General features: G+C 42.5%; 1 protein-coding gene across 7 annotated transcripts in view; it reads right to left on the bottom strand.

Annotated features, from left to right (window-relative positions):
- Positions 1–10,694: 10,694 nt before the first annotated feature.
- RPS6KC1 (ribosomal protein S6 kinase, 52kDa, polypeptide 1) overlaps positions 10,695–27,008 on the bottom strand; it is a 94,321-nt gene continuing 78,007 nt past the window's right edge. For 5 of the 7 annotated variants that reach the window (XM_010576398.1, XM_010576396.1, XM_010576394.1 and 2 more), the window contains 3 exons: positions 18,665–18,747; positions 17,853–17,948; positions 13,338–14,731 (listed from right to left, as the gene is read on the bottom strand). In XM_010576398.1, the coding sequence (XP_010574700.1) occupies positions 14,621–14,731; positions 17,853–17,948; positions 18,665–18,747 (290 nt within the window). In that variant the 3' untranslated portion in view covers positions 13,338–14,620. Of the gene's footprint in view, positions 10,765–12,215; positions 12,983–13,337; positions 14,732–17,852; positions 17,949–18,664; positions 18,748–27,008 lie in introns of those variants that run through there. The other 2 variants (XR_774924.1, XR_774923.1) reach the window with 2 other exon arrangements.

The raw sequence follows: 27,008 nt of genomic DNA on the forward strand, positions 1-27,008 counted from the left end.
AAATTAACAGGCAGCAGCATTTTATTTTAATGATAGCCTTGAAATCAGCCCAGGAAGAAAGTTAGCATTAATGTTCAGATACCGCATACCATCCACATTTAGCCACATGAATGTATATTTTAAAATAATAATTAAATATTGTCACTCTAATTAAGTTACCTTGAGCAGGTGAGAGAAAGCAAGTTCTTAATCAATGCATATCTTGTTTGTTCTATTCCCAAGCTGCACAGAAGAACTACACAGCAGCAGAAACTCAGCAAGCTTCATAGTTCTAAGTGTGCACAGCCACAGGCCTGATCCCTGCCTGCTGGAAGGAGCAAATTCAGGCAAGCGGGAGTGAGAGTGCCAGGAATAAATAGCCTTTATCTTAACACTGCTAGCCAGGGGAGTATCTGAAAAGTGCCCAGAAGTTTGTGAACAAGATTGGTTGCCCCCAGAAGAACAGTATACTTATTTATATACTTCCAAAAAGCAGGTGCTTTACTGAATGATAAGCTGCGGCTATAAAGATTTGTGTTCGTCACCACAGAGTGGCAGATTCCTGTAAAGCAGACAAGATGCAGTGGCCATTAAATACTGGTGCTAGCTCGGCCATGCAACAGTTTACAAAGCAGGAGAGAATATCTCGGTGTATTTATTACTGCAGTGAGGAATTTAGACGCTCAGCCTAATCGCCCCTTGAGACAGGTAAAGAGAAAGGAACTGGGCAGCAATATGGTTATCAACTGGGTTAGGGAAAGCACACAGAGCAAAGGAGAACGAAGAGCATTTTACAAGGTATTTTAATTAAGTTTACATTTCACTGAAGACAGAAGTTTTTGGAAATGAGGCGCTTTTGGAAATTAAATTATTGCTTCATGCATTTAAAATATAGTCAGTATAGGTGCCTTCACAAACCAGATTCCCCATTTTAAAACTTCTGATTAATCCACCTCAAACAAGACTATTCCAGCAATTGCAAAGGAAAACTGGGAAATGATCTGTGTGTAATAGCTGAACCAAGCAAATTGCATATTTTGCATGAATTACTATAATGTGCTCTGCTTGTTGGTAATTTCTGTTGTATACAAAGGATCACAGTTGCAAAAAAGTACCAACATCCCACATTCAAAAGTGATCCAGGAATCACTAATTTCATAGTCCAAAATGCTGAGACACTTAAAAAATACAGCTTGAAATCATCGTTCACTTCATCGTGCTAGAAAGTTTTACACTAAATCCTGTTCCATGGCATAGATGTGGGCTGAAAATTGGAGAAAGAGAAAAGCACTTTTAGAGGTTCCTTGGTTGTTTTGACTTGGCACTTACACATTTGCGTGCAGATAAACCCACCTGCATCTATTTAAAAAAAAAAAGAAAAAAACAGCAAAAGAACCAGAAAATCGATTTTCGCTTCAATTTTCACTGAAAGATTTTAGGTTTTGCGTGAAGAGCAGGCCTGTAAGCTTACCTGAAAAAAAGTTTCGCACAGCATTTTTAATCAAAAAAAAAAAAAAAAGAAAAGGTTGTCAACGACACACAGTCAAGATGGGAGAAGGATCTGATTTCTGCCCATGAGGGAGAAAGGTGAGGGCAGGCTGGGCATCTTGGGCTGCAACCGCAGGTGTGGGACAGGGCATGAGCAGGCAGCACAGCCGCCCGTAGTTCCCAGCCGCTGTCCCAGCCTCTGGGGGGCCTCTGAGAGGGGCTGAATTCCCATCCCCAGGGCACCTCCCTGTCCTGGCCAAGTCAGGATACATTTTTATATTTCCTCAAGTGATAGCAATATCAGGGGGGAAGGCAGTTTCCAGTATTTGTCATTATTATAGGTTATATATACAGGAAGAAAGTTAATTAAGCTTTAAAAAATCCATCACACATCAATGGGTGCATTTTAATGAGTACAAAAAGTTGAGGTGTTTACTGCCAATTAAAGTGGTTTTTAAATAAGCATTAATTAACACAGAAATTCAGAAGAAAGTTATACCTTGTCAAAGAAAGGCCAGTGCAGGCTATGCCCACTTCTGCTCCCATTCATACTCAGATAGTAATTACCACCAACCCTATATTTTCCATAATAATGAGAAGAGGCTGTCATGGCTGTCAAACAAAAACAAAACAAAACAAAAAAAAAAGGTAGTGCACAAAAATTTCCTCAAACTGAAGTAAACTTTTTTTAGAGCCGAAGCCACCGGAGACGGCAGCATGGAGCAAGGCAGCAAGCGGGGCAGTCAGACAGCTGTGCCGTGGGCAGCTGCCCACACGTGGCCCTTTCCTGGGAAGCAGAGACTTTGCCGCACGGGGGGAAGCCTCCCCAGACGGCCTCTGTCTGGTTGAAGAAAGACCAAGGAACAAGCAGGTTCACCCCTAGCGCTTCACCTCATGGAGGAGCTGGTTGCCCTGTGAAAGCCAGAGGAGTTGTTTTTTAACACAAGCAAGTGCTGACAGACTCACTCCCTGCTTCCCGAAGTCAGGTCAAAGCAATCACTGAAAATAAGTTCAGTTTGCGTAGGTACTTACAGCTGGTGCAACTGGTGACACAGAAAGCGGTATGGGCATCACTTCTTCCTTCTTTAAGGTTTTCTTAATAATTAATATTCTTTCTTAATAATTGTCGGGAGTTTCAGCTCTACTTCAACTAGTGTCAGTCCCTGAGTGGAAGCAAATTGTTAGTCAGGCATATGTTTACATATCTTAGGAAAACCTTCCCTCCCCCAAAGTACATCTTAAGTGCCAAAGAAGGTTTTTAAACTGCCTTATTGAGAATGGTTTCTCTCCTCAGCTCCCCAGCAGTGGAGAGACAAGAACTGCACTGCCTTTTCAGCCAACAGCAGAGGAAGATCCCATTCCCAGTACCCTAAGTTTTAGACAAATCTTCAGTGTAGTGTTTTTAAAGTTAATTAAAAAAAAACACAGAAAAGAAGGATGTAGGTATGCACAGACTCCCGTTCATCGTGTCCCTGTCCCTTGGCAGGTAGCTCGTGTGAGTTGTGTCACTCAGCGCACAGCCTCTCTATAGAATATATAGCTTGCATCTATCAGGGAGTATCTGGTGCCTTTTTCCTATTCCATGCCCTCAGGCAATATCTGCAGTGAAATAAAAGGAGAACATTAAAGCCCATGGAACTTGTGTTGAACTGAGCTGGACAGGGCTTCAGATCTTGCACTAATCTTTCTAACATATCAGATGGGGCTAAAGAGGAATATTTTATTGCTAGAAATAGTTTAGCGATTACTTCAGAGAAAGGACGGACGTAACACAAAGAGTTTCCAAGTACCGACAGGAAGGAGTGTTGCTCATGCAAAATTCCACATTAGGCGCTACAATAATAACAAAAAACCCACCGGCCCTTGTGATGTCTGAACTCCCCGACACTGATATATGGAGAGGGGAACAGAGGAGGAAAAAGACAGAGAGAGCAAAGCAAATACACTGGGATGCTTACGAGCAGAATACAGGAGCCAAGTGTCACAAGTTGACCCTTTGTGTTTGCAATGAAATTTGACCGCTCCAGGCAAAATTCCTTTAGTGGTTTATATCTGGTTTGATTTTTGTTGATAATGGCTATTTCTCACAGCATTGTGACATTTAATGCTGTTTAATCAAGACTTCAGAGAAGGAGTTACAATTTTAATTAGTAAAAAATCCATTGTAACACATTTATGTTTTCCTTAGATGGATCTGACCCAGCTCTGATTAAGGGCTGTAATAAATAAGCATTGTGCATACAGACACACAGCAGGAATACAGCTTGCTTCGTAATAAATGAGCTGCACGCATCCAAGGAAAACGCTCACTCCTCGATGACTGCAGAAGAGCCCTGTCGTGCCCCATGCTAGAAAACCTCTCAGACTTCCTGAGAGCAGAGGTGCACGTGGCGGCAATCTCAGTGGCTTCCCCAGGGTGCTTGTGGTTGTGGTCACCCGCTGGTTAGGGTAGATCTGCCGTACATCATCCTCTGAGACTCCCACCGCAGGGACACCTGGACACCAGCACATTCAGGTTTCTCCTCGTTCAGGAACAAGGAAAACAAGTGAGAAAATTGTGTGGATGTAAGTCATCTACACCTTTCTTATTAGGGCGAGCATGGCACTGGGTTGGGAAGCATCTGGTAAATATCAAGCACCTAAAGGAGAGATTGAAATGCTCAATGCCAGCTGATCAATAGTACCAAAAGCTGTGACTTCAGCCCTGTTTTTTCAGGCCCTCTGATGTGAGGCTATTTGAACTGCCAGTTCTCTGAGGCTGGGGATGCTCCTTCCTTCAGGCTTGCGCATGGGTTGTACAAGACCACAACATAAAGACAAAATAGTGGTGTATCTCTGAACTCAGAACAGGATTCTTTCTCTCATCCACCAGCCTTGTGGCTTGGTGTCCTTCTCCAGCAAGTCCATTTCACACGTGGTTGGGATGGGGACTATACCAGCCCCACTACTGGCAAGAATCATTGGTGCTTTGGTTTTTATACCAAAAAAAGTTAACCTACAGCCAAACATCTATGTTCAAACATTTAAAAAAAACCAGTGGGGACAGCGGCCATATTACCAACAGCAGGGTTGAAAGGTGGAAACCTGAAGAAACCTGACTTGCTTTCAGCCATCTTCTGGAAGCTCTACTGACTCTGCTCTGAAGGTGGACTCCAAATTCAACTGACCATGCCAGGTCTCTGCAGTTACCTTTCCTCAGTCCCCCAAAAAAGCTAACTTGTCTGTTGGTCTTTGTGGCTGCCATGCACTTAAGAATTATTTAAGTGGCCAACTGAGCTATTTTATTAATTATATGGAAAGATAGGTTGTTATTCCTCTTATCATCATAGAATGATTGGGTTGGAAAGGACCTTTAAGATCATCCAGTTCCAACCCCCCAGCCATGGGCAGGGACACCTTCCACTAGAGCAGGTTGCTCAAAGTCCCATCCGACCTGGCCTTGAACACTTCCAGGGATGGGGCATCCACAGCCTCTCTGGGCAACCTGTTCCAGTGTCTCACACTAAAGAGGTTCTTCCTTACATCTAATCTAAATCTACCCTCTTTCAGTTTAAAGCCATTACCCCTTCTCCTATCACTACATGCCCTTGTAAAAAGTCCCTCCAGCTTTCTTGTAGACCCCCTTTAGGTACTGGAAGGCTGCTATAAGGTCTTGCTGGAGCCTTCTCTTCTCCAGGCTGAACAACCCCAACTCTCTCAGCCTGTCCTCACAGGAGAGGTGCTCCAGCCCTCTGATCATCTTTGCTGCCCTCCCCTGGACTCGCTCCAGGAGGCCCACGTCCTTCTTATGTTGGGGGCCCCAGAGTTGAATGCAGAAATGATGAAAGACCAAGGAAAGTTTTTGTTTAAAAAGACCTCTAGCTGAAGGTTGGTTTATGCCCTGGGCCAGAAGAGTTTGTGTTACTTCCAAAGCTCCTAATTATGTTCAGGGTGTTGGGGTTTTTTTAATATTTCTCTTTCACCTGGAAATATTATCATTAGCCACATAAACTTGTACAGCTCTTGGGCCTCAACATACAAGCTATAGGGATGTACTAAAAAGAAGGGAACATGCTTTTAAAATGCTTGAATGGAATGAAAGCCAAAATTGCTGCAGCAAATCACCTTTCTGGTGTCTAGGAGGCAAGTCAGAACCAAGTCCCCTTGGAAAAAGACTGAAAAATAACTGAGAATCAAAATTGCTGTCACATGAATGATAAAAACAACATTCAATAAACTACTTGGTTAGTAATGGGAAAACCTCCAAGAAGCATACCTACGGAGAGAGGAGGAGGTAATTCCCATGGAAGTCATGTAGGAGCTGTCCAGGCTCCTAAGGCTTTGAGTGAGTCTGCCTGGCCTGGTCAATAGGCAAAGCTGTGCCATACCCTTAAGATTGTATACTTACACATAAACATACAGTGACTGATCTCTCTAAAAACCAATTTGACAGTTTTAAGTTTTTGTCTGACTAAACAAGAGGTTCCATTTCAGTGAGGCCTTCTCTCTTGGTCACCCCTCAATAATATACCTTTTGATTAGAAAATTACTCACACACCAGAAACATTCCGAAAGGACCACAGAGAAATCACACTGTAAAAAGGGTCCAAAGAAAGTCTCAAAAGACATCTTTTTTTTCCCCATTGACTGTGTGGCAGGAGCCCTAACTTACACCACTCTCTCCCTATTTAAGTGACAAAGGTCAACTCAAAATTTCCCAAACGGAAACAAATCTTTAATTTTAGATACTACGTTTCCAGAGATGAGGCCAACAATGTGACAAGATAGTATGCTGGTATGAAGGCGGATATTATTGTGAAATGGGAGGGAGGTCAAAAAGCCACCCCCTGAGCTACAGACAGGAGGCTACCGGTAGCACAGGTTCCATAACCCCATGCCAGAAAAGCCAAACCAAAACACACATCCTCACATGCCTCTGCGCACGTGCTGCAAACCAAGGCGTGGGACTCCTAAAGGGGCTGTGCCGGTGCTGGTGGCATATCGCAGACAGGACCTAAGTTCTGCCAAGAGATCTGCTACCTGTATTGTAAAGCCAGCTTGCCAGACTTTTTATTTGAAAACCAAAAATTACACCTTTTTTAGAGAAAAAAAACCCCAACAACTGAGTTAACCATAATAAAAAAAGAGTACTATATTTCTAAGAGGGTCTGAATAAAAAGACACCCTTGAAAACCTCACGTTAAACAGTTCTGAGCATTTACAGATTTCTCATGCATCGTATTGTAAAACAGCAGCTTGTTCTTTTCAGAGCTGCAGAGGTAAGGGCACACAAATGATTAAACAAGCAGGTTTAACTATCTTGCACTGATGAGGAATTTGTCAACATGGGCTCAGTATTTATGCGGATCTGCAGCAAATACTGTACGGCTGCAGGAGTCAAACAGCTGTCTGTCAATAAAGCTATTCTCCTCACTGGAACATAATAGCACAGGCTCAACATGACCCTCAGAGGCCTCTTTAAGCTGCCTGGCTGTCTCCTCCTTCCCCATCCCTCCAGAGTCCTTCACCAGCAAGCTCTGAATTAAAAGGGAGGGAAAAAAAAAAACAACAAACCACGTATTAGAATCTTTTCTATCCATCTTAATATTAAAAGTGACTTAACCCTGGGCAAGTCTGTCTATACAGGCAAGCCTGAGCTAAAGCAAAGTTAGGGAAAGACAGCTTTGATTCACGGCACGTGAAAGGCTACCGACAATCCCTTTTAATAGAGCTTGCAACATTAATGTAGCCAGAGCCACATGCGACACCCATTAGGGCCAGGGAGAGCTCCCACGCATATATTTCAAGGAAGCAGTAGATTCCTCGGTCCCAGAAGCTGTCTTCATTACAAAAGTCTAATATATCAGAAGAGAGAGAAAAGCTCGGCTTTTAGAATGCATTTTTTATTATTCAGCCTTCAGTGGAAATGTCACCTTTCTAAAGCAAGCTGTTATCATGTGTTTCCCATGCCAAACACATGGCCTCTAAGGAGAGGGTTTTATCTCTACATTTTTAGTGATTTGTATTTCTCTTTCAAGGAGCTCCATGCCTTAAGGCACCCGAAATGCTCACAGCACAAGAAGGTAAGGTTACACGAGATGCTGCTGAAGAGGACAAAAAAAAAAACGGGGCCAGGAGTCAGCGCAGCTTCCGACAGCAGCCGCCCTACCCAGTAATGTGCCTCCTTTAGTAGATTTAATTATTATCTGTTTCCTTGGTTGGGACCATATTCTCAAAGAAGCAGGGCGCCCATCAAGCGCCGCCGCCGCATGACAGGCAGCGGCACAGCCAGCACCACTGCCCCGGCGCCTGCCAACCAGCCAGATGCTGCCACATATTGGCATCTGGGGCCTGGAAAAGCAACTGCGGTCTCCGTTTGGCGGCGGATCCTGACCCCGACAACTGAAGGAGACAAAAGGAGGATAGATTGGGGGGGGGGAATCTCTCCTGACAATTTCACTGGTAAAGATTTAGACAAAACCCTATTGTTTAACCGCTCTCCAAATGAATAATTTGGGGGGGGGGACACCACACCCGACACATTCTAAATGCTGTCAGAGTCCAGGGTGCAAGGACAAGGGATTATTTATGAAAAGAAATAATGAGGAAACCAGATGCCTGCCTTTCTCAGCCCTCTGCGCTAACAGTCACCCTAACAGGGCATGTGCAGCGCTGCTCATCAAAGACTTCTCAGCCTTAAAACGCAGGGCAGCCGCTAACTAACTCTTCCCATCTCTGCCACTTAGCAAAATGCCCTCTCTGTTTTACAGGGAGGCTAATGCAGTCAATCAGCAGCACAGCAAAGGCTGAGGGAGAATAGTTGCAGACCTCGCCCCAGCCAGGGACAGTAACTGGATAGCCATGTTAACTGCACCCACCAGAACAGCAAATAAATGGAGGGGGGAGCTTATTTCTCTAACACTGAGGCCGAAACTACATGGGTGTGCTTAAAGTAGAAAAGCAACTAAGCTCCCTATACCCGTTTTCGTGAAATTGACTGTTTTCCATAATTGAAGGGTAAGCTCCTGACCCCAGCAAAGTCAATGGGAAAACTCCCAGTGATGTTAATGGGGCTGGGACTTCACACTGTGCACTTACTTTACCCTAGAAAGCCAATTAGCTCAGGACTCTCTGCAGCATCACAGAGCACCTGCCAAGGTGCCCACAAGAAGCCAGAGCAGCCAAGGTCCTTCTCACAGGAACTCACCTCTTGCTTCACCTTATTGGGTCTCAGCTTTGCTGGGCCTGGCGGGACACCATGAGAGACCAGGGTTGGTTGCGGAGGTCTTCTCTGAGGTCAAAGCAGGCACAAGGCTGGAAAGGAAGTAGCCCAAGGAGGCAAAGTAGTGGGGAAGGACGTAAAAAAAAATATTAAAAATCTGGCAAAAGGATATATGCTGTTTGGCTCATGGTCCACACTGCTGAAGTAGCTCTTCTCCATGCCTAGTTCGTAAAGGAAGATTATGAGCTGGCAAATGTCAGACCACAGTGCGCAAGCAAGACCGCAAGTGGAGCGTAGCTAGCCAGCACCGTGCTCTAAATCATGGAGCAGCACTGGGCCCTCTCATGGAGGCTCCTTCCTCGTTATTCCACCACTGCACGAGGTACCATAAAATTCTCGTTACTCGCACGCTGCCGGGGTAAGCAATTTCCTAAAGCTTTTACAACCCCCGCATTTTCATTTTGTGGGAGTAATCCTCTCTCTTTGTTTTCATTGGTACATGGGGATACCAGCTGCATCTAATAATCCACTCCTGAGTCCCAGCCTTTTGGGGTGACATTTCAGAACCAAAGGCACAGAAAGGGCAAGAAAATCTGTGACTGGGGCTGAAGGACGTAATGCAGGACATGGATGGAGACAGCTGGGTAAACCAGGAAAATATCCTGGGGATAAATGGCTCAGCTCATGGAATGGGATGGGAGAAACTGGTAGAGGTGAGGTTGTACCGAGGCAAAACAGCTCTGTCTCCAAGGCAAAGCAAAATGAGGTTAGCAAGGCTTTGCCGAGGAGGACCACTGACCCCCGCAACATCTGCTCTTTCCCTGGCTGGCCCATCTTTATCCAGCTCCACCACTTGCCAGTTGGCTCGTCTAGCTTATTGCCCCCAGAAGGACTTTTCCCAAACTTGCCAACCTTAGGATCTCAGCAGTGAAGCATCAAGGCAACCACCCACAGCCTTCCCAAGAGGACGCTAATTCCCCGCTGCCCGGCGTTGCACACTTCCCCAGCCCTCCTGCCCGTCACGGTGCCACTGCAGCCCTCCAGCAGCAGCTCTAATCCCTCCTGATGGGTCCCTGGGCCAAGAAGATGGAGACAGAGCTGCCTTTGGAGAAGGACAGTCTCTGGTCTGCCAAGAGGCAGTGAGGTCCTGTTGCGGTAGCGCGTTATGCTGTCACCCGCTGCCGGGAGTCTGGAGCATCCTCTCTGCTGCGCCCTGATTAGCCGCCTCTGCCCAGCAGCAGGGGCGCAGGAGATTTCACCGCACAGCACTAGCAGGAGGTGGGACCGCTTCCACCCCTTTGCCACCCAGAAGTTGGGATTTTCTTGAGGACATCTCACCCTTGGGCCAGTGCTCCCCGGCTCTGCTCCTGCAGATGGCTCAGGCAGCAACCAGCCCTCCACCGGCCCCGCGGCGCAGGAGACGGCCGTGCGCTGCCAGTCTAAACCGCTGCTGCCAGCAGCAGCTGCTCAGCACCTTTTAAGCAAGTCCTGTTCCCCCTCCGGGAGTTGGCTCTGCCACCCCTTCCCAAACTGCAGCTGAAGCTGCAGAAGGCACCCTGTCTCGGGGGCTGCCTGAGCCCCTGACACACGCCGCGTGCCTCCACTGTGGCTGCCAGCGTCCCTGCTGCTGTTCAGCCAAGTCCCTCGCTCCCCCGTCTCGCCCCCTCCACCCACACACGTCCCCGTAAGCAGGAGCTGAGCCCCAGCCTCGTGCCTCTGCCGAGGCGCTCGTCCTCCCGCAGCGCCACGGTGCGACACCCTCACGGCGTCCAGCCCTGGAGGCGAGATCGTACAGAAAGCCCTCAGGTGCTCAGGGTGGCCAAAGCCCCAGGCCTGGTCTCGTCCTAGCTACGCCCCAGCCTGCCATTTGTCGGTGGGCACACGCTAACCGACGGCCGTTAACGTACATGGTGCCACATACCGCTGCAGGGCGAGGGCCCGCCGGAGGCCCTGCCCACACCGCGCAGGAGGCTGCGAGGCAGAAGCATGGCAGAAGGAAATGAGGCACTGGTCACGCGAAGGGCCGCTCCGGCGGCATCTCCGACTGTACCCCAAGGACACCGTGCAGCAAGGACAGGCAGTCCTGAGGTAACGAGCTGCTGAGGCAAGGGAAAGGGCAGCATTTAACAGGCCGCTGCTGCAGAGCGACACAGAAATCCTGTCCACGCAACTTCTTAGACCGCGCAAAAAGCTGTGGGGCTCCGATGTGAAAGCTACGTGCGGCTCAGAAGACACACAGAGCTGAGGGCCAGCCGCAAGAGGTGCTCCTCAGCTGCAGATGCTGCTGACTGGAAGAGGACTTTGGGGTGCTTAGCCATGGACAGACGGGGCCGCAGGCTGGCTCACCGGCATGTGCTGGGACCCGGGTAAAGGCCCCCTCATGCAGAGTGCAGGGCCGTGCAGCAGCCGGGAACCACAGAGTTCAGCTCACAGTAAAGCCCACGCAGAAAGCACAAACCTGAAGAAATCAACAAACGTACTTTTTCATTTTATTGCTAAAATCCCTACCATAAATCTCACCAGAGAGGAAGTTTCTGTTTCTCCAGCTTCCTACTCAGTGTCCTTGAGAAAACAAATGACACCACACAAAAAAAAAAAAAAAAAAATCCCGTGGTGGTTTACTTCGCACTTCCCTGTACCTTGTTATGCTGAGTGCTTCATTTAGAGAAGGCTGACCTCCCCAGCCTTCTTCATCCCAGTGCCCTTCGCTGCGGGGACACACCAAGGAACAGGTTTAGCACTGGAGAGAGGAGCCGGGTGGATGTTCTGGCACAGGTAACCCTGCCAACTCAGCATCCCAAAGGTGCGCGGAGAGTCAGCGTGACAGTGACTGCTGTCTGAGAGGTGATTTTCACAGGAGATATAGGAGCTGTGCTACAAGCACAGAAGCTGTGAATACAGCCATTAAAAGCGAACAAAGTTATGCCCCTTGTATTTCATGAGATGCAATTTCTTCCGTGGGTCTGGCAGGGGCCCTGGCTCACCTCACAGCAATTCTACCCAGTGCAAGCCTTCAAACATTTTGTCTCCCAGTTTCTCTTAGTAGGACACAAAAAATGTTACGAGTGTGGTTCAACAGGGTGCAATGAATTACCCCTTTGAGATGTCTTAAGTGTGTTATCTGCCTTACCTGAACACCCACAGGAGAATAAGAAAATCTATAGGTTTATTTTACTGTGTTTTACATAGACTCTCACTAATTCCTGTGAACAAAACGGCACTGATTTGTTTTGCTATCAGCCATTAGGTATAACAGAAGGAAGGTGGAATGGACTACGTAAGTCAGCAAAAGAGAGATGTGCACCACACGGCTTCATAAGCAGTGCCAAAAAGAAGATCTCCAGAACACTTCAAGTCATAAAAGCCAAGGACAAGAAGCATTGATTAGGTAGGAAGGATTGTCTTCAAGAACTAAATGCAAAGTTCAGAAACCCAAGGCTTGAAATGTTTTGTTTATTAAAGGAATACATGTAAACACCAATACAACATAATACATGTTAAAGGAAGGAAAAAAAAAAGATAGAAGGAGGATTTTTTTTGTGCAGTTAATTCCAGACTGTGCTTCCTTCAGCAAAACCGTTATCTGAGTCAGTGGTAAGGTTACAAACACCTATAGAATCTCAAAGTCTCATTTTTGGCAAGACATCTTGCCAAGTGCCCCATTCCTTCTAGTCTCCATGATCTAGATTTCCTCACTACTAACATACTTGAAAAAGGAATATTTCTGTGTCATTAACTAAACCAAATGTTTGCAGTGAGAGTGACTGGTCATCTGGTTCCTGCTAGAACAGCATTTTCCTTCTGCTGCTCACAGAAACCAGCTTGTGCTCCTGTGCTATTGTATCCCGCCTCTACTTGCAACCGGCACACGGGCACAACCTGAACAAGAGAGCATTTTAAGGTAACATGGAAAATATTTTTTTTACAGTTATCACCAGGCAAATGCAAGGGGACGGATCAACGTGGGCAATGACATTATCTCGTGGTTGGGCTAGAGAGCCCCAGGGATGGAGTCAGGTGGCCGAGGGAAGGGAGTCTTCCCTTGAGCAATGAGCCCTCTCTCGAAAGTCACAGCCAGGGCAGTGCTGGAAGGAAGCTCTGGATCAGCTTGGTCTCCACATTAGAGATTTCCGACCCGCTCGGCACAGGAAGTTGTTCCTGTGGCTCACCTGAGGGAGTTCCTGTTATGAAGCCAGAGGGTGGTAGGTTGAAACACGGTTTCTGAGAGTGATGTAATCTTGGACAGCACTCCATAGGCAGTGATACTAGTGACCTGGTTACAACCTGCGGTGTTGTTACAGCCCCTCTGCTGGCCTGGTGATCACAAGAAAGGGAAGAAAGAAAAAAAGAGGGGAGTGGAATAATTTAAAAAGGAAAAAAAAGTTTCCAGATTTCCTTTGTTTAAGTGAAGCATTTTCCTTTTCCACTTTATTTGAATACACCGACCTGGTGTCTAACAGATGGAGACTGTGCAGATGCACTTTTGGGAGTGCCAATAAAATACACTGCTAAAATACAAATGGAGGGATACTTTTTTTTTTGAGTTGTAAATTCAGTAATCATTGCTGTCACCTCACTTTCCCAAAGGAATTTGCCCTTTGTTCTCCGGATAAAGCTGGGGAGAGGAAGAAAAAGGAACAACAACAAAAAAAAAAATAGTGAGAGCAAAGTGAACATTTAGGAAAAACCCCACAGATCCATAATCTGTAAAAGCATCACAGCGTACAGCGTTTGTACGTCAGGAACCCATACAAGCATGGCTGCTTAGCACCAACAGCAGCGCACAGCAAAATATTCTGCATGTCCTGTATTCTTCTCCCATTCTCCAGACCTTTCTAACAAACAAACAGGTCAGCTAATTGGCTCATGCCCAAGTCTTACCCACTAGGGTTTGCTCAGAGATGTCACTTAGTCATTTGGCATGAGCAAATCCCAGGCTTCTTCCTGTTCAAGCAGCCGAGTGGGTGAAGGCTTTCTTTGATTTATTAAGACTATTAACAAACAGGAGAGTTCAGAAGCTTCCTCAAGCAGAAGAGCACGAGCAGAAAGGTTTTTTCCTGAAGTAGCAGCTAAAAATAGGACACTTGGAGGAAGTAAAGTTCATTAAGTGATAAAGTGGTGGCTGCAGTGATGAGAAGAATTTTTCCTTTTTTAATCTATACATTTATTTAGCATTATGTATTCTTGCTCCTTATTAGAGTGCTAAAGAAGTGTTTATCCAGCTGAGGAAAAGAAGATTTCCCTTTCTGTAGTGACTTTAACATGTAGCTCATCAAATACAACAGAGTCTAGTTTTAAACAGACATTGCCAGCCAACAAAGTACAACATTTGACAGTATTATTTGCCTTTTATATGCTCTTTCCACAGTGGGAAATGATATGCCATTTTCAAGACACATTCCACAGTATTATGCAACAGCTTTCTTAATTTTTAATGTATATATTATTTTTAACGTGTCAACTTTTGCATAAAGCATTTTAGTATTTTATTCAGCATATACCATTAATAAATTATTTGCTCCTTCCTCCCCCCGCTCCCCCAGAGCTGCACTTAGCATAGGAAAATGGTCTACTGACACTATAAAAGATACTTTCAACTGGCACAGTTTATAGACACTTCCATCATCAGACAAAGCACCAGGAGCACATTCCTGTTTCTACTTAGTTGACAAGCTGGCAGTGCTAAACATGCTGTCCAGGAGTTTCATCACAAACCACCCTTTGGTGAAAAGACTTACACACACGTAGCAGCCAGTTGCAGTAAAAATAAGCTAGCACCCTGTACAACCAGTGATTCTTGTTAAAAGTGTTCACTTTTGGCCTGATTGCTCCAGCATCCTTTAGTCATCACATCCAAATGGTTTGGGACATCGAAAGGAAGCAAGTCAGGGTGCTTCTGTGCCAGAGAAACTTGTCCACTTGACCTGAGTTTGTTCAGAGGGCACACATCTCTCATCTCAGCAGATCAGCCCATTCTATAAGGGCAAAAAATGGATGAGATTTGATGTCTTCAACACCAGCAACGCCAGCACCAAGACGCTCCGCAGGATTAAACTGCAAAAGCTTGATATAAAAGGAAAAATATATATATATATATATATATATGATTCAGTGAGTAAGAACAAAAACAACTGCTTAAAAGTTCCAGAAAGGTCTAAGGTAAAGGACATCCTACCGTTTTCCTGCTCTATGAATTACTTTCAAGAGTGCAAAAGCATACTTGAAATTCCTAAAATCCAGTAAATGGAAGACGACTCTCCTTTCCTTGAGTCTCAGTATTACAGTCTTCAGAGACTACTGATCACAGCATGCAATTCCCTGAAGCACTGCACATTGGGACTTCATTTTAAGTGTAACCTCATTTTAAAAAAAAAGAGAGCAGCAGCCAGAGCCTGCATCGGTAGAACTCTGGACACTGCATTTGCTTCATGTTAACCTTTGCTCACACCACTGCGTTACGGCTACATTGGGGACAGTGGTCTGTAACTTTCTCTTTCATAAATTGTGAGTTGGTCCTAAAATACCAGTACATTACAGCCAGTTCTCTATTTAAAAAAAAAAAAAAAAGTTTTAAAGAGTCCTACAAATGGACTAAAATTGAAAAATCAAAATCCCAGTGAAAGAAACAAAACAGTGCAATGGCTTCATGGAAATTTCCTAAAATTCAGCACTTCATTTGCTTTTTAGTTGTACATCACATGCTGAATTCATGTGAAAAGGAAATCACAATATTTACATCTGTTTAAAGATACCAATCCATATAAAAGGGAATGCAAAGGTAATACTCCAAAGAGACTAATAAAGACACACAAAAATATTTTGCAGGTTTAGAGAACTGTTTATACTCTATTCAATTACAGCCAGTACAAAGGCATGATTTCTTTCTTGCTTTTTCTGCAACAGCTAATAGGATAACTTCTCCCAGTTGTCACTTGGAACAATGTGCATTCATATCTTAATGCACTCAACATCTAAGTGAGTCTACATGCATAAACATAGGAATTTACACATTTTAAGATGGCTCTGCTATTTGCAGTCATAATGTCACATAGTAAAGGTAGCTCAGTGACAGTGAATAGTGCTGCTCTGGTATCTTCTACAAGCCAGCAGAAACAGATGCAGCCAGGGTGTCTCTGCCTTCTGTTGAAATACAACCAGCACCAGTAGGGGGAAAGTAAGCATGGACTCTTATTTTTCTGGAGTTTGTCCTTCCAGAAGAACTTTAATCTTAGAAAGCAATAGATACCTATTGAAAAGCCATGTTGCATATTTTGTTGGTAGTAAAGCCTGGAGGTGCCTGAAAAAAATACTGGGTGCAAAATACCAAACCAACATAAAAACAACAACTTCATCTTTCATGAGAAATAAACAGATCTCTGTTTTCTTAGAAGCTGGCTAAATGAAGGAGGTGTTTACAACGAAATCACCTGCACTGGAAGCCACAGCAGGAGACAACGTCTGACACAGTTTTCTGTATAGCTGAACATTGATCACAGTTATTCTGTGATGCTTTGACCTGTTTACCCTTGGCAGTGGGGGGAAGGAAAGTCACAATGACAAATTGCTATCCATGCCAAGAGAGCTTTCTTCCTTTTCCTGACAAGGCTTCCTCAACAATGAATGGCAGCTTCCTTGGATAGTCACACAACAAAAATGTGATTTACTAGCTCATATAGCCGAACCTCCACCAGATAAGTCACCACCCTACACTAGAAGGCTTAATGTAACAGGCACTGGGGTGACTGTTCTCTGAACAGATATGGCCTTGTAATATATCTGCGAGTGGCAGAGATATATTTGCCACTTAAACCACAAGTGGCAAAAGAGCCACTCTTTGGCATATTTAAAAATAGGCAATACGTTAGTCTGCAGTGAAGAACAATCCTACATTGGCAGGGAGAAGTGGACTGGACGACTTCATTTGTCTTCACTTCTAGTCTTAATGGGAGGAATTCCTTTCATCAAGTGTGGTTTTGCTTTCCCTTAGCCATTTGAGTCCTGTAGCACCTGTGGGTGAGGGTAACAATTTGCTACCATCTAACAATATACATGCAGATTATACAAAAAGGGGATTTTTCTTTAGTCACTTCCCTTTCTACCTTTGCCAGAAACACAGACACACATGCTTTCACCTTCAGTGACTTCATGTCACCTAGTCAAAACAGGAGGTCCAAACATCTACTTCCATTTCCATTAATTATTTCACATTAATGGCACAGAAATCTATCTGTTACTGGGTCTTTTGACTCACTGAATTTTCAAAACCTCTTTCTTTCATTTTCTTCAAGAACTATTTTTTCCACTCTGCTCTGTTCAAATCTATATCTAAGTGATGTCATTGTTTATGCATTCACTAGCAAGATACTCTTCAAAGCCAAACAACACAGTTCACATATATCACTTATTCTGCTCAAGTGGAATAGGTCACATCCAGGCTCCACCTCCTCAGTTAGGTCAAAATTAACTAGAAGGAAGATAGCATTACCTGAAATTCAAGACCCTGTACTACAAGTTTATTCTCTCAGTCACAACTACCTAAAGCTAAGAGTAAATACCAGCAGTCAATATTATTCCCATTAGTTTGAAAACGGTGTATCAGTCTGGAAGGTTGTCTATATTTTAAGGTTTCCTACTCTGCCTTTTGTCCAACCTGAGTTATGTTCTTATTACAACAGTCATTGTATTCACAATTTAAAGTACTTTTCTTAACAAATGGCATCCAGATGATTTCCTGGACGACAACTACAGATTTTCAACCACAGCAAGGTCATAACTTCTGATCAGTGTGTTACAGGTTTTATAGTACTTAGAGCTATCTTGCTGAATTGGCATAACGTTTTTTAGTTTAATTCAATTCATGACAAATTTTTCCATGAACATTTAGGACAGAATTCCTAAAATGTTCATGCATCACACCAGCAGGTGTTTCCAAAGCAGTCAGCATTGACCAAACTTGTTCTTTAAAGAAATGGCAAAGCACTCCAGTTTTCTACAGAGATACCTGGCAGCACAAGTCAAAGTTTCCAGATGCAACAAGACAGCTGGGCAAAATTCATCAGTACTGACAAAAGACCCATCCACATTCCTATCAGTAGCTTTCTGTTTTTACATTTCCTGCACCAGAACAAATTAGGTAGATTAAGTATTTGTCCAGTCTACACATGTACCTATAGAAAACAAATACCTGCTGAATCAGTGATCTGGCCTCCTTTGATACATGGTCTGGTATACTCAAAGAAGTATGAGTGTTTATTCCTGATGGATGGCACTCAACCAGAGTCTGGAGGAAAAAAAAATAATTAAAAAAAAAAAAATCAAGGCAAGCAGATACATTTATTAATTAAAAAATTCTAGTGTTGGATTATCTCCTAGTATACATGCAAATTAACACACACAGCTAAAATGTCAGTGCATTCTAGTATGAAGTACTGATTCTGGGAGGGATGTCTACAGGCACTGATGTCCCCCTGGAGATATGGTTTTAGAACATTTATGTCTTAGTGCTGGTACTCTATTGCTCAAACTTGAAGAGTCGGGGAATTTGGTGGACTTTGCTTTCTTCATGCAGAACTGACAACTAATCACCAGTTTGATTTGGCTGAGCACTCTTTGTCTCAAAATACCAAATCAATGTGTAACAGCAACATATGGCTCCTACACTGTCCCGGGACATAATACTGAAAGTATAAGGGCAAAAGTTTTGTAAATGTGCAAAAGGAATGTTAGAGAACTTTGATTTCACTGTGGTTAAGAGGGCAGCATCGTTTTGGGTTATTTTTTCAGTCCTGAGTTTGATACAGCTTTATCAAGTTGTTCTGCTGAAGCTTGAGCACATTTTGTTTCTCTGGTCCCATGCAGACCAAGAAATTGAGGGTACTCAGGTCAGCAAAGCACATCTGAGAAAGACAAGCAAGGAAATCACAACTGGGCATACCACCTGTGAGAAACTACTGGCCAAGAGGTCAATTTTATGAAGTAACTTGCCCCCAGCCCTACCTTTCCAGTGAGGAGTTCAAAAAGAATGGCACCCAGGCTCCACCAGTCACAGGCTTCTGTCTCTTCTAGGATAGCGCCAACCTCTAAACAAGAGACATTTCAATTAATATTAAAAAGGTCAGTTACACCTTCAAAATTAACATATATTTACAAGGTGACTGTTTAATGCTGACAGAACATATACTAAATACCACAGAGCTTTCATTATGCCTGCAATTTAGTTAGCCCTTTAGCCACCTACAGATTGCATTGTTCAAACACAGCAACACTATACGTTTCACGCATAATTTGCCTTTTCCGTGCATACATAGGCATTTTCAAGACTTGTAGGCATTACAGTTCGGATTCTTCTACACTGGACTAAAACCAAACAGTGACATACAGTAAAGCAAAACGTACTTAGAGAATTTACTCTGGTCAGAAGAGCTGGACTGACCAGAGTGGCCTGATGCATCCATAAATGCAACAAAAGGGAAGTTATAATAGCCTACTGCATGCCTTAATTTTGTCTTAGAGGGCAGGATTTGTCTCGTGGCTAACCTACACCCTTTGCTGGGATCACCATGGGACACTTTTCACAATTGTCTCTCTTGTCTGTTGGGAACCAGATAAAGACGCTAAATCTACTTCACATAGCCTAACCACAGCCAGAAACTGTGTATTGCTGCAACTCAGCCCAAATTGTACCTAGGTACGAAAAGTTGTTTTCCCCAGCATCCAGCCAGCACCCAACACTCTTATTGCTGTCCATGCACAAGAGACAGCAGAGAGGTGAGATGGGAGTTAGAGAGTCCCTCGCCATACACATTCACATATTCAATAGCATGATGCATGCAGAAAACTTGGCCTTCACCGACTCAGGCTTTAAACTACAAAAATTATTAAATACAAACGCACCACACTGTCTGCTCTAAAACAGGCAGAAAAACAGATTGCAATGAAGATGAAATCTTCATTTTGACTGTCAAAAAAATGCAGAAGCTGCACTAAAATAGCTTTGGTGGCAAAAGCCACACCAGCTTCCCAGCAGAGGACAACAATTAGCATATAGTCACATAGTCGTTGCTGTGAAAAGCATTGCGGCATGTTTGAAAAATCTTGCTCATCATTTTATGGAGCTTAGCCTGAGCATGGCCAAGGAGAACTACAGATGAGTCACACTCCGGGGTCAGAGAAAGGAAGGCAGTAGCCCCAGACCTCCCCAGCTGCAGAGATGCACACGCACACTGAGCACGGGGACGTGCAGAGGGCTGCCCCCTCGGGCAGCTGCCACACAAGCTGGAAGATGCTCAACACCTTCTAGGACTAGGCTGAGGTTGCTGTTGCAAGAGCAACAAGGAAGGATGGCTCAGACATTGTTTCTTTAGGTAGGACATCCCTCACATTGAAAAGCTGATTACAGTTAATGGCGTTTGAATGCCCAATACATCACTATAAGGGTGCCACACATTAGAATTTATTCCATTCTTTACAGATTAATACTTCTATCAGCATCGAGAAACTTTTACACAGATATAATGGCAGCCACATAAGGAACTGTATCAGCATAATTACATGCATTTTTAAAACGTTTTAAGATCCCAGGCAAGCATCCAGATAAAGTTGAAATTATGGTAAATTGAGAGAATTTGTGTAAAAATCAAAATCTGTTCTTGCAATTTAATTTTACATCCCTTCAGAAAGGCAGACCTTCTAGGTAACAGTCCTTTAATAAAGGAAAACAAAAAAAACAAACTTGGGCCTTTCCACATGAACCAGCTGGTGAAAGGTTTTCATAGCATCTCTCAGTGAAACCTACTGAACGGAAATGCCTTCCCAGTCTGATTGTGATTTCCTAGTGTTGTATGTTCCAATCATGTACATTCAAAAACAAGATGTCATGAATGGAAAGTAATATCTAAAACCAAATACTTTAGGCTTCTTTAGAGCAGAGTTTTCTTTCCCATGTGGCTTTAATCCTGTGGATATTCTAGACTAAGAGAGCTTTCTTCCAAACAAGTGAAGATTTTTATTTTTTAAATTAAATTCCACACTTATTCCAGAATAAGACCAGTAAAGCCAGGAGTTAATAAAGATTGACAGCTACATTCTCAGTTCCTACACTACCATTAACTTTCCCATATTGACACATCTTAAATTTTAGAATAATGCCACAAAAGGAGATAACCCATTCTTCCCCAAAGACATTCAGGGGGATAGGCCTCTTGAGTTACAGCCCAATATAAAAAAAATATTGTAAAGGTGAAAAAAACCCATCATTCTGAGCACAGGGAAATGAAATATTATGAAAAATTCATTTCTGAGTTTTGTTATTATTTCCTTTTATGTTGACAGTCACAGATGCTGATCCAGTTCTTCGAAGCACCAAGGTTACACTGCCTTCTTTCACAGAATCCCATACTGTTCATTATGGGAAGTTGATGTAACCTCAATTACTTCACTGATGAAGAAAATGGACACAGAGTAAGAGTCAAAAGGTAAACTAAAGCCCACTTGTCCAAAATCCAAGCTTGTATTTTCAACTATAAGAACATTTTCAATATATGCCAAATCAAAACAAATGTCATTGCAGATCTCTCTTAAGAGAACAGCACTGAACTCTTCCATCCACTTTTGACCGTGACCAAAATGACACAAGTGGGATAAATTGAGAACAGTCAAGTAACATAGATTTCTCCCTGGACTGAAGGGCTCCGGCTGGGTTCTCATGCACACAGCAGAAAGTGCAGGACAAGTCATCTGAACCAACACAGAACAGAAAACAGAAAACTCAGCTGCGGGTAACATCCAAGTATCCTTTTTTACAAAAACTAAATTTTAGCTCAACTTTTCTCCCATTACCCAATGTCTGCTTTCTTGCTGCTTTCCCTAGGTCCCAAAGTTTCCTTAGTTCAGATTAAAATAAATATTTTCCTTTAAAAAAAAAAAGAAAAAATTCACTGTGAATACTACAAATAAACAGGTGTTGTTTACATTCCCTTACTTCAAACAAGTCACATTACTTCTGATGCACTGATGCAGTATGCTGATCATAATAAGTTCAGGATTTCACATCAATATTACTGCATTTTATCTTGACTACACATCATGGGAAAAATTAGAAACTATAGATTATTAAATGCTTTCAAGTGATACAGAGTAGCTAGCTAATGTAATATACCACACAGGGCATATGCTTGTTTTAAAGCTTTAATATTGCAATAAATCTGAACTACAATATCTGCCTTCACTAAGAAAACATTTTCATCTCAATCCATCAGCAAAGTAATTTAGACAATAAACGGTAGCGACCCATAAGCTTAAGTGAATAACATGGGGATATTTGTGCCAATTCTTTACTTCATGAACCCTGAAATCAAGGACTTTGTCCACATTTGTACAAACATAAACATGCACACACATGTGCACAGTGTTGGTGTTTCTAGGACTAGCAGTACCAAATTTGCAGAAAAAATATTCATATCATTCTCAAGTACAAAAATCCTTTTAAATCAGAGAAATAAATAAGCAGAGTGAAAAAAAATCAGTAGCTCTTCCAACTTTACCGCAACTTCACTAAAAGGGAGAGCTTTCTTCTTTCTCCCTTCCTGATGCGCGCCCATATAACATCTCGCACCCAAGTAGCACATGTCAACAGCAATGCTAAGTTCCTGCACAGAAGCAATTTCAACAGAAGCCATTGGGGTAACTGAAGGAAAGGAGATTTGTAAAACGTTATCAGGTTCAGATGGAGACAGATGGTACAGGTAAACACCTCCACTACCCTGCACTGTCCTCCTCCTAGAGCAGCTGGTCTCAACTGAAAGCCCATTTCTTTATGGTTTCCATACTTATCTCAATAGCTGCATTATACACAGTAATAGCTTACTTCCTGATAAGGGATACATAGCTGACAATGCTCTGTATTTTTAAACAGAAGTGCCAGTTCTAAAGTAAAAAAGCAGAACTTCACTGCTCTTGAACATACAACCTTGATAAAGTTATTAACCTTAACACCAAGGCTGATTCTCTCATTCTTTCTACAGCACCTTAACCTGAAATACAGCCTTCGTGTTAAAGGATTTCAAAGGTTTTTACTACCTACACCTCAAACATTTTCTCCCAAATACAGTCTCCTCCAGGGCTGACAATAAGGCCTCCCAACCAGCACACACAAACACTAGTTAACATAAAAGAAGCCAGGCTTAAAGGTGGACGTAGACATTCACTGTACAACTCAGGCCAGATGGCTTGTGAATCACCAAGAACAAAAACTCGATCAAAAACTTTGTAGGATAAACTGTAACATCCAAAAAAATGCATCGGAAGTCAGCGCACAAGAAAATAGGCTCTAGGTGGAAGTACTGCTTCTCCAAACACCTAAGAGTTAGGAACGGCTTTGCCTTGAGGTGGTTTTCCTAGAATTAAGACAGGAACCATTTGACTGTTGGTGGATTGGTAAGAATTTCAAAACCTGAGGAGGCCCCTCTTCTTACCCTGTGTTTCAAGCAGAAACAGCGTAACTTCAAGTATCGCTTCTGCACTAAGAAAACAAGGAGACCCATCTGAACTATCATCAGGTGTCTGAAACTGTTCAGGAGGAAATGGACTTGTCCAACATCCTGAAAACATCAGACACAATGTTTTTCCCTTCTGTGGCCATTAAGATAAACAGTATTGCACGAAAAACCATTAGAGTCGCTTCAGAAATTCTATTTACCTTACACTCATTTAATTTTAAAAGCTTACTATTTTATCTTATTTTAATATCTATATATGTAAAGAAGCATTTGCAGAGAACCAAGTAAAATGAGTCCAAGCTAATTTACTCTAGGCAGACTCAGTCAGCCAAGATATCATAAGATACAGTCACTAAATAACACATCACACAAGCAATCTGGCCATAATGCTTTCGCAATTTATAAAACACAGTATTGAACCATCTACAGTTAAGTAAAAAAAGTTTATCATGGTCTTTAAACAATAAAGTAGTGAGGCAAGTCCAATGAACATCTGCCAAGATCAAATGGAGTATGAAAATAGGAAGTTTCATCTTAAAGGCATTCAAAAACATATGAGCATCTATGTTCCTCTTTGGAAGAAATTTCCTCATGTTACTAAAAGAAAAAAAAAATTAGTAGAGGAAACTGTGTTCTTTCTTCCTTTTAGCAGCCCAAGATGGAATTAAAACTTCCTCTAAAATAATCAGGTGACAAAAGAGACAAAGAAACTTTTTACTGCTCTGTTATCAAAACAAAGCAGACACTAATTAACGTTTCAGCTAGCTCCATTTATTTTCAAAAGGCATTTTCTATCCTATCTTCTTCAAGGTTTAGCCCCATCTGTAATAATTAAAAAAATTTAAAAATATAATAAATAAAAACCAAAAACAACCGCACCACACAGGTAAATTACACTTTCTTCCAGAGTTATTAACTGGCTTTTATGTCAGCCAGACTAAAATACCAGATTTTTACAAATCAACAGCTTCAGCCCATCTTACTGCTTATTCCAGTTACAGAGTCTATGAAAAACCACAAGTGCACGTGCTTCACCTGAAACATGTAGTGTACTTACAACAAGCCTGAATGCCAAACCACATCAAACTATTTTCAGAAAATACCTGATTCTCTGCCCAAACCCATGCTTTCAATTACCTACTCCACATTCATGACATTGCTATTTTGGGAGCAGTCAGTTGCCGTTGTTTTCCGTGGGACACTCAGGTGTCTTTGGAGAGCTATACCACTCCAAATGGCGGTTGTAAAGTTGTTACTCCCAGCTTCACAATAACCAGTACTTTTTCTGCAGCTCCAGACCTTTCCTCATCATTCACACGAGCCATATATTTTTCATGCAAATCCTTAGCCCTCTTTCCTATTGCCAGGCCTTTTCAAATCAAGCTAGCCCATGCTTCTGTCTTTACTGCTTAAAGCTCATTCACCTGCTCTGTTTTTTCCTTTCCTTTTGAGGATTATACTGAGACATTAATGTCAAACAAAAAGCTACGACACAGTCACAGATAAAATCTAGGAAGTCCAGTCTAACACTATAACCACGAGACCAGCCCACCCCTCGACACCTCTCAGGGTCAATGGCACTTTAATCTACCACAGTTATTTTGCTTCTTAAACAATCTACTCAAATTAAATTACTATAATACAGAATAGCAGATTTAATGAGTGCCTGCAAACCCCTACTGAAAAACACATACGCAAATAATATGCAGGTTTTCCAGCATCAAATATCTATTTGGTAAACAGAGGCAAACCATTTCTTCCTTTTGCAGTAAATAAAAATTATAGCATACAGGCTAATAATAGCAACCTAGCAATTTTTATTTTCATGCCATATGTTTTAGGTTATCGGCTGCACTTTGCATCTGTATTTTCAATTGTCTAAGAGTAGAAGTGACATCTTCATTTGGGAGTATAAAAATCAGGTTTGCATTGAAACATTTTGGTCGTCTTTGGAACAAAATCCTTTACCCACAAAGCCTTCTTTTTGCTTAGGTTTTGTATTGTGTACAATTAGTAGCAGGTTAAATAAAACCAAATATACCATATATTTACATGTGGGCTTCTGTGAAGGCTAGTTTGTGTAAATAAGGCTTGGTTATAGCACACAGCTTATGAAAGCATCAGAATAATATGATGCATTACTGATGGCCAGTTTCTTCCTTACATTTTCTATGCAGCTAAGCTCCCTTTGGCTTTATGATCTCAGCAAGCAAATCTCCAGTTTTTAGCAAACACAGTCTGGTGAAAACTCATTGTTTGGACAAGAAAGAAAAAAGACTCCAAAGGCAGCCCAGTTCTGAAATCTCGTCCTCTGAAAACACTACAGGGATGTGACAGAACGCATCCCCGCTGCTGGAACAAGAACTCTGAGAGTATAAATAAAACATCTCATTCACACATCGTATTTACGCAAGATGTTAGACCAGCAAGCCGCTTCTACAACATGACACTTCACAGGTTACATCGAAAAAGTACCTAAAAGTTTCTCCTTATGAGTAAATCCTCAACTTAATATGTTTTAGTTGAAGACAATCTTGACTGGGCTGTGGCTATAGACAATTTTGTCTTTCTCCCAGGTATTAAGGATACTATGAAGGGGCTTTTTTTAAAAAGTTACCAATTTGATTTTAAAAATCACAACTATCAAGAATGGAATATAATTATTATTCCATTTAAAAGGTAACAACTCTTTATACTCAAGATCACAAAGTTGGCAAAACTGATACTTAGATAACAGAAGGTGATCATTTGCATTTCAAAATTCATCTATCTTGCTTTTCCCTCAATTAGACCAAAACATGTTGATTCACAGGTTTGTGTGTGTGTTTGTTTCTTTTTTAAACTTATTTATAGAGCAGAATAATGGCCCCCCTGCTAGGCTGGCATTTGGTCAAGTTTCTGTCTGTGTAAATTGAATCTGTTACTGGAATTTTCCCCCCTTCAGAATACCAAGGCACATTAACCAAGAGATAAAGAGATACATTGCTGATACTATCAGTCACCAGGCAGGTGGATAATGCGAGGGATTTTTTGTTAGTTTTTGCGGGGTTTTTTGGACAAATATGTGATAAGAGTTCTCAGGGGGCATGGAGAGCAAAGGGCTGTTTAAACAGAAGTGAATCACTCTCATCTGATCTGCTAATAACTTTGTATTCAGACATCAGCTGCTTAGCACACTTTAAAACATTCAGAAAACAAAATTACTATAAAGAGGAGGAAAGTTAAAGGAAAAACCCCACATGAACCTCACATTAGTCAGCTTAACCGTATTAACGCAGCAGAAATTCTCAGTTACAAGTGCTTTAATTTCTTCTTTAAAAGCAAATAGGTTATTCTTGGCCAAAACCCTCACAAGTTTTACTTGAAGTGGTGTTGAGTTTATAGGGTATGATTTATAATCCATCATTTCCCTTGTGGGTTAGAGAAACAACATTTGACTTATCATAGGTGAACAGCAAAGATTTAGTTTGGCCATTAATCAAAGTATAGCACAGGCGCTACTTTTAAGCATCTGCAGATAGCTTTGTTGTTGCAGTAGTTGGTTCGGCATGAACTTTTTTTTTGTTGAGTAGAACTACGCAGGAGTAAAGAGAGTTATCCAGCTTTACCAACAGATTCAACAGCACTATAACACACCACGACTCTGAGCTTGCGAGTACAATCCTTGATATGCAAATCATTACAAATAAACGCATCTTCCGTCTCCAGTTCTTATGTGAAGTTAGGTAAATTAGAGCCAGCAAGTGGAACAGCAAAATCCATTAATGGTACAATGCCACCTGCCGTCAATAGTGGAGAAGTGCCACTTCTTGCAACAGATTGAGCCCTGCTTTTAATTTATGCAC

This window comes from Haliaeetus leucocephalus, unplaced genomic scaffold (genome assembly GCF_000737465.1).
Source record: "Haliaeetus leucocephalus isolate CR32 unplaced genomic scaffold, Haliaeetus_leucocephalus-4.0 Scaffold526, whole genome shotgun sequence".
Classification (NCBI taxonomy): Eukaryota; Metazoa; Chordata; class Aves; order Accipitriformes; family Accipitridae; genus Haliaeetus; species Haliaeetus leucocephalus.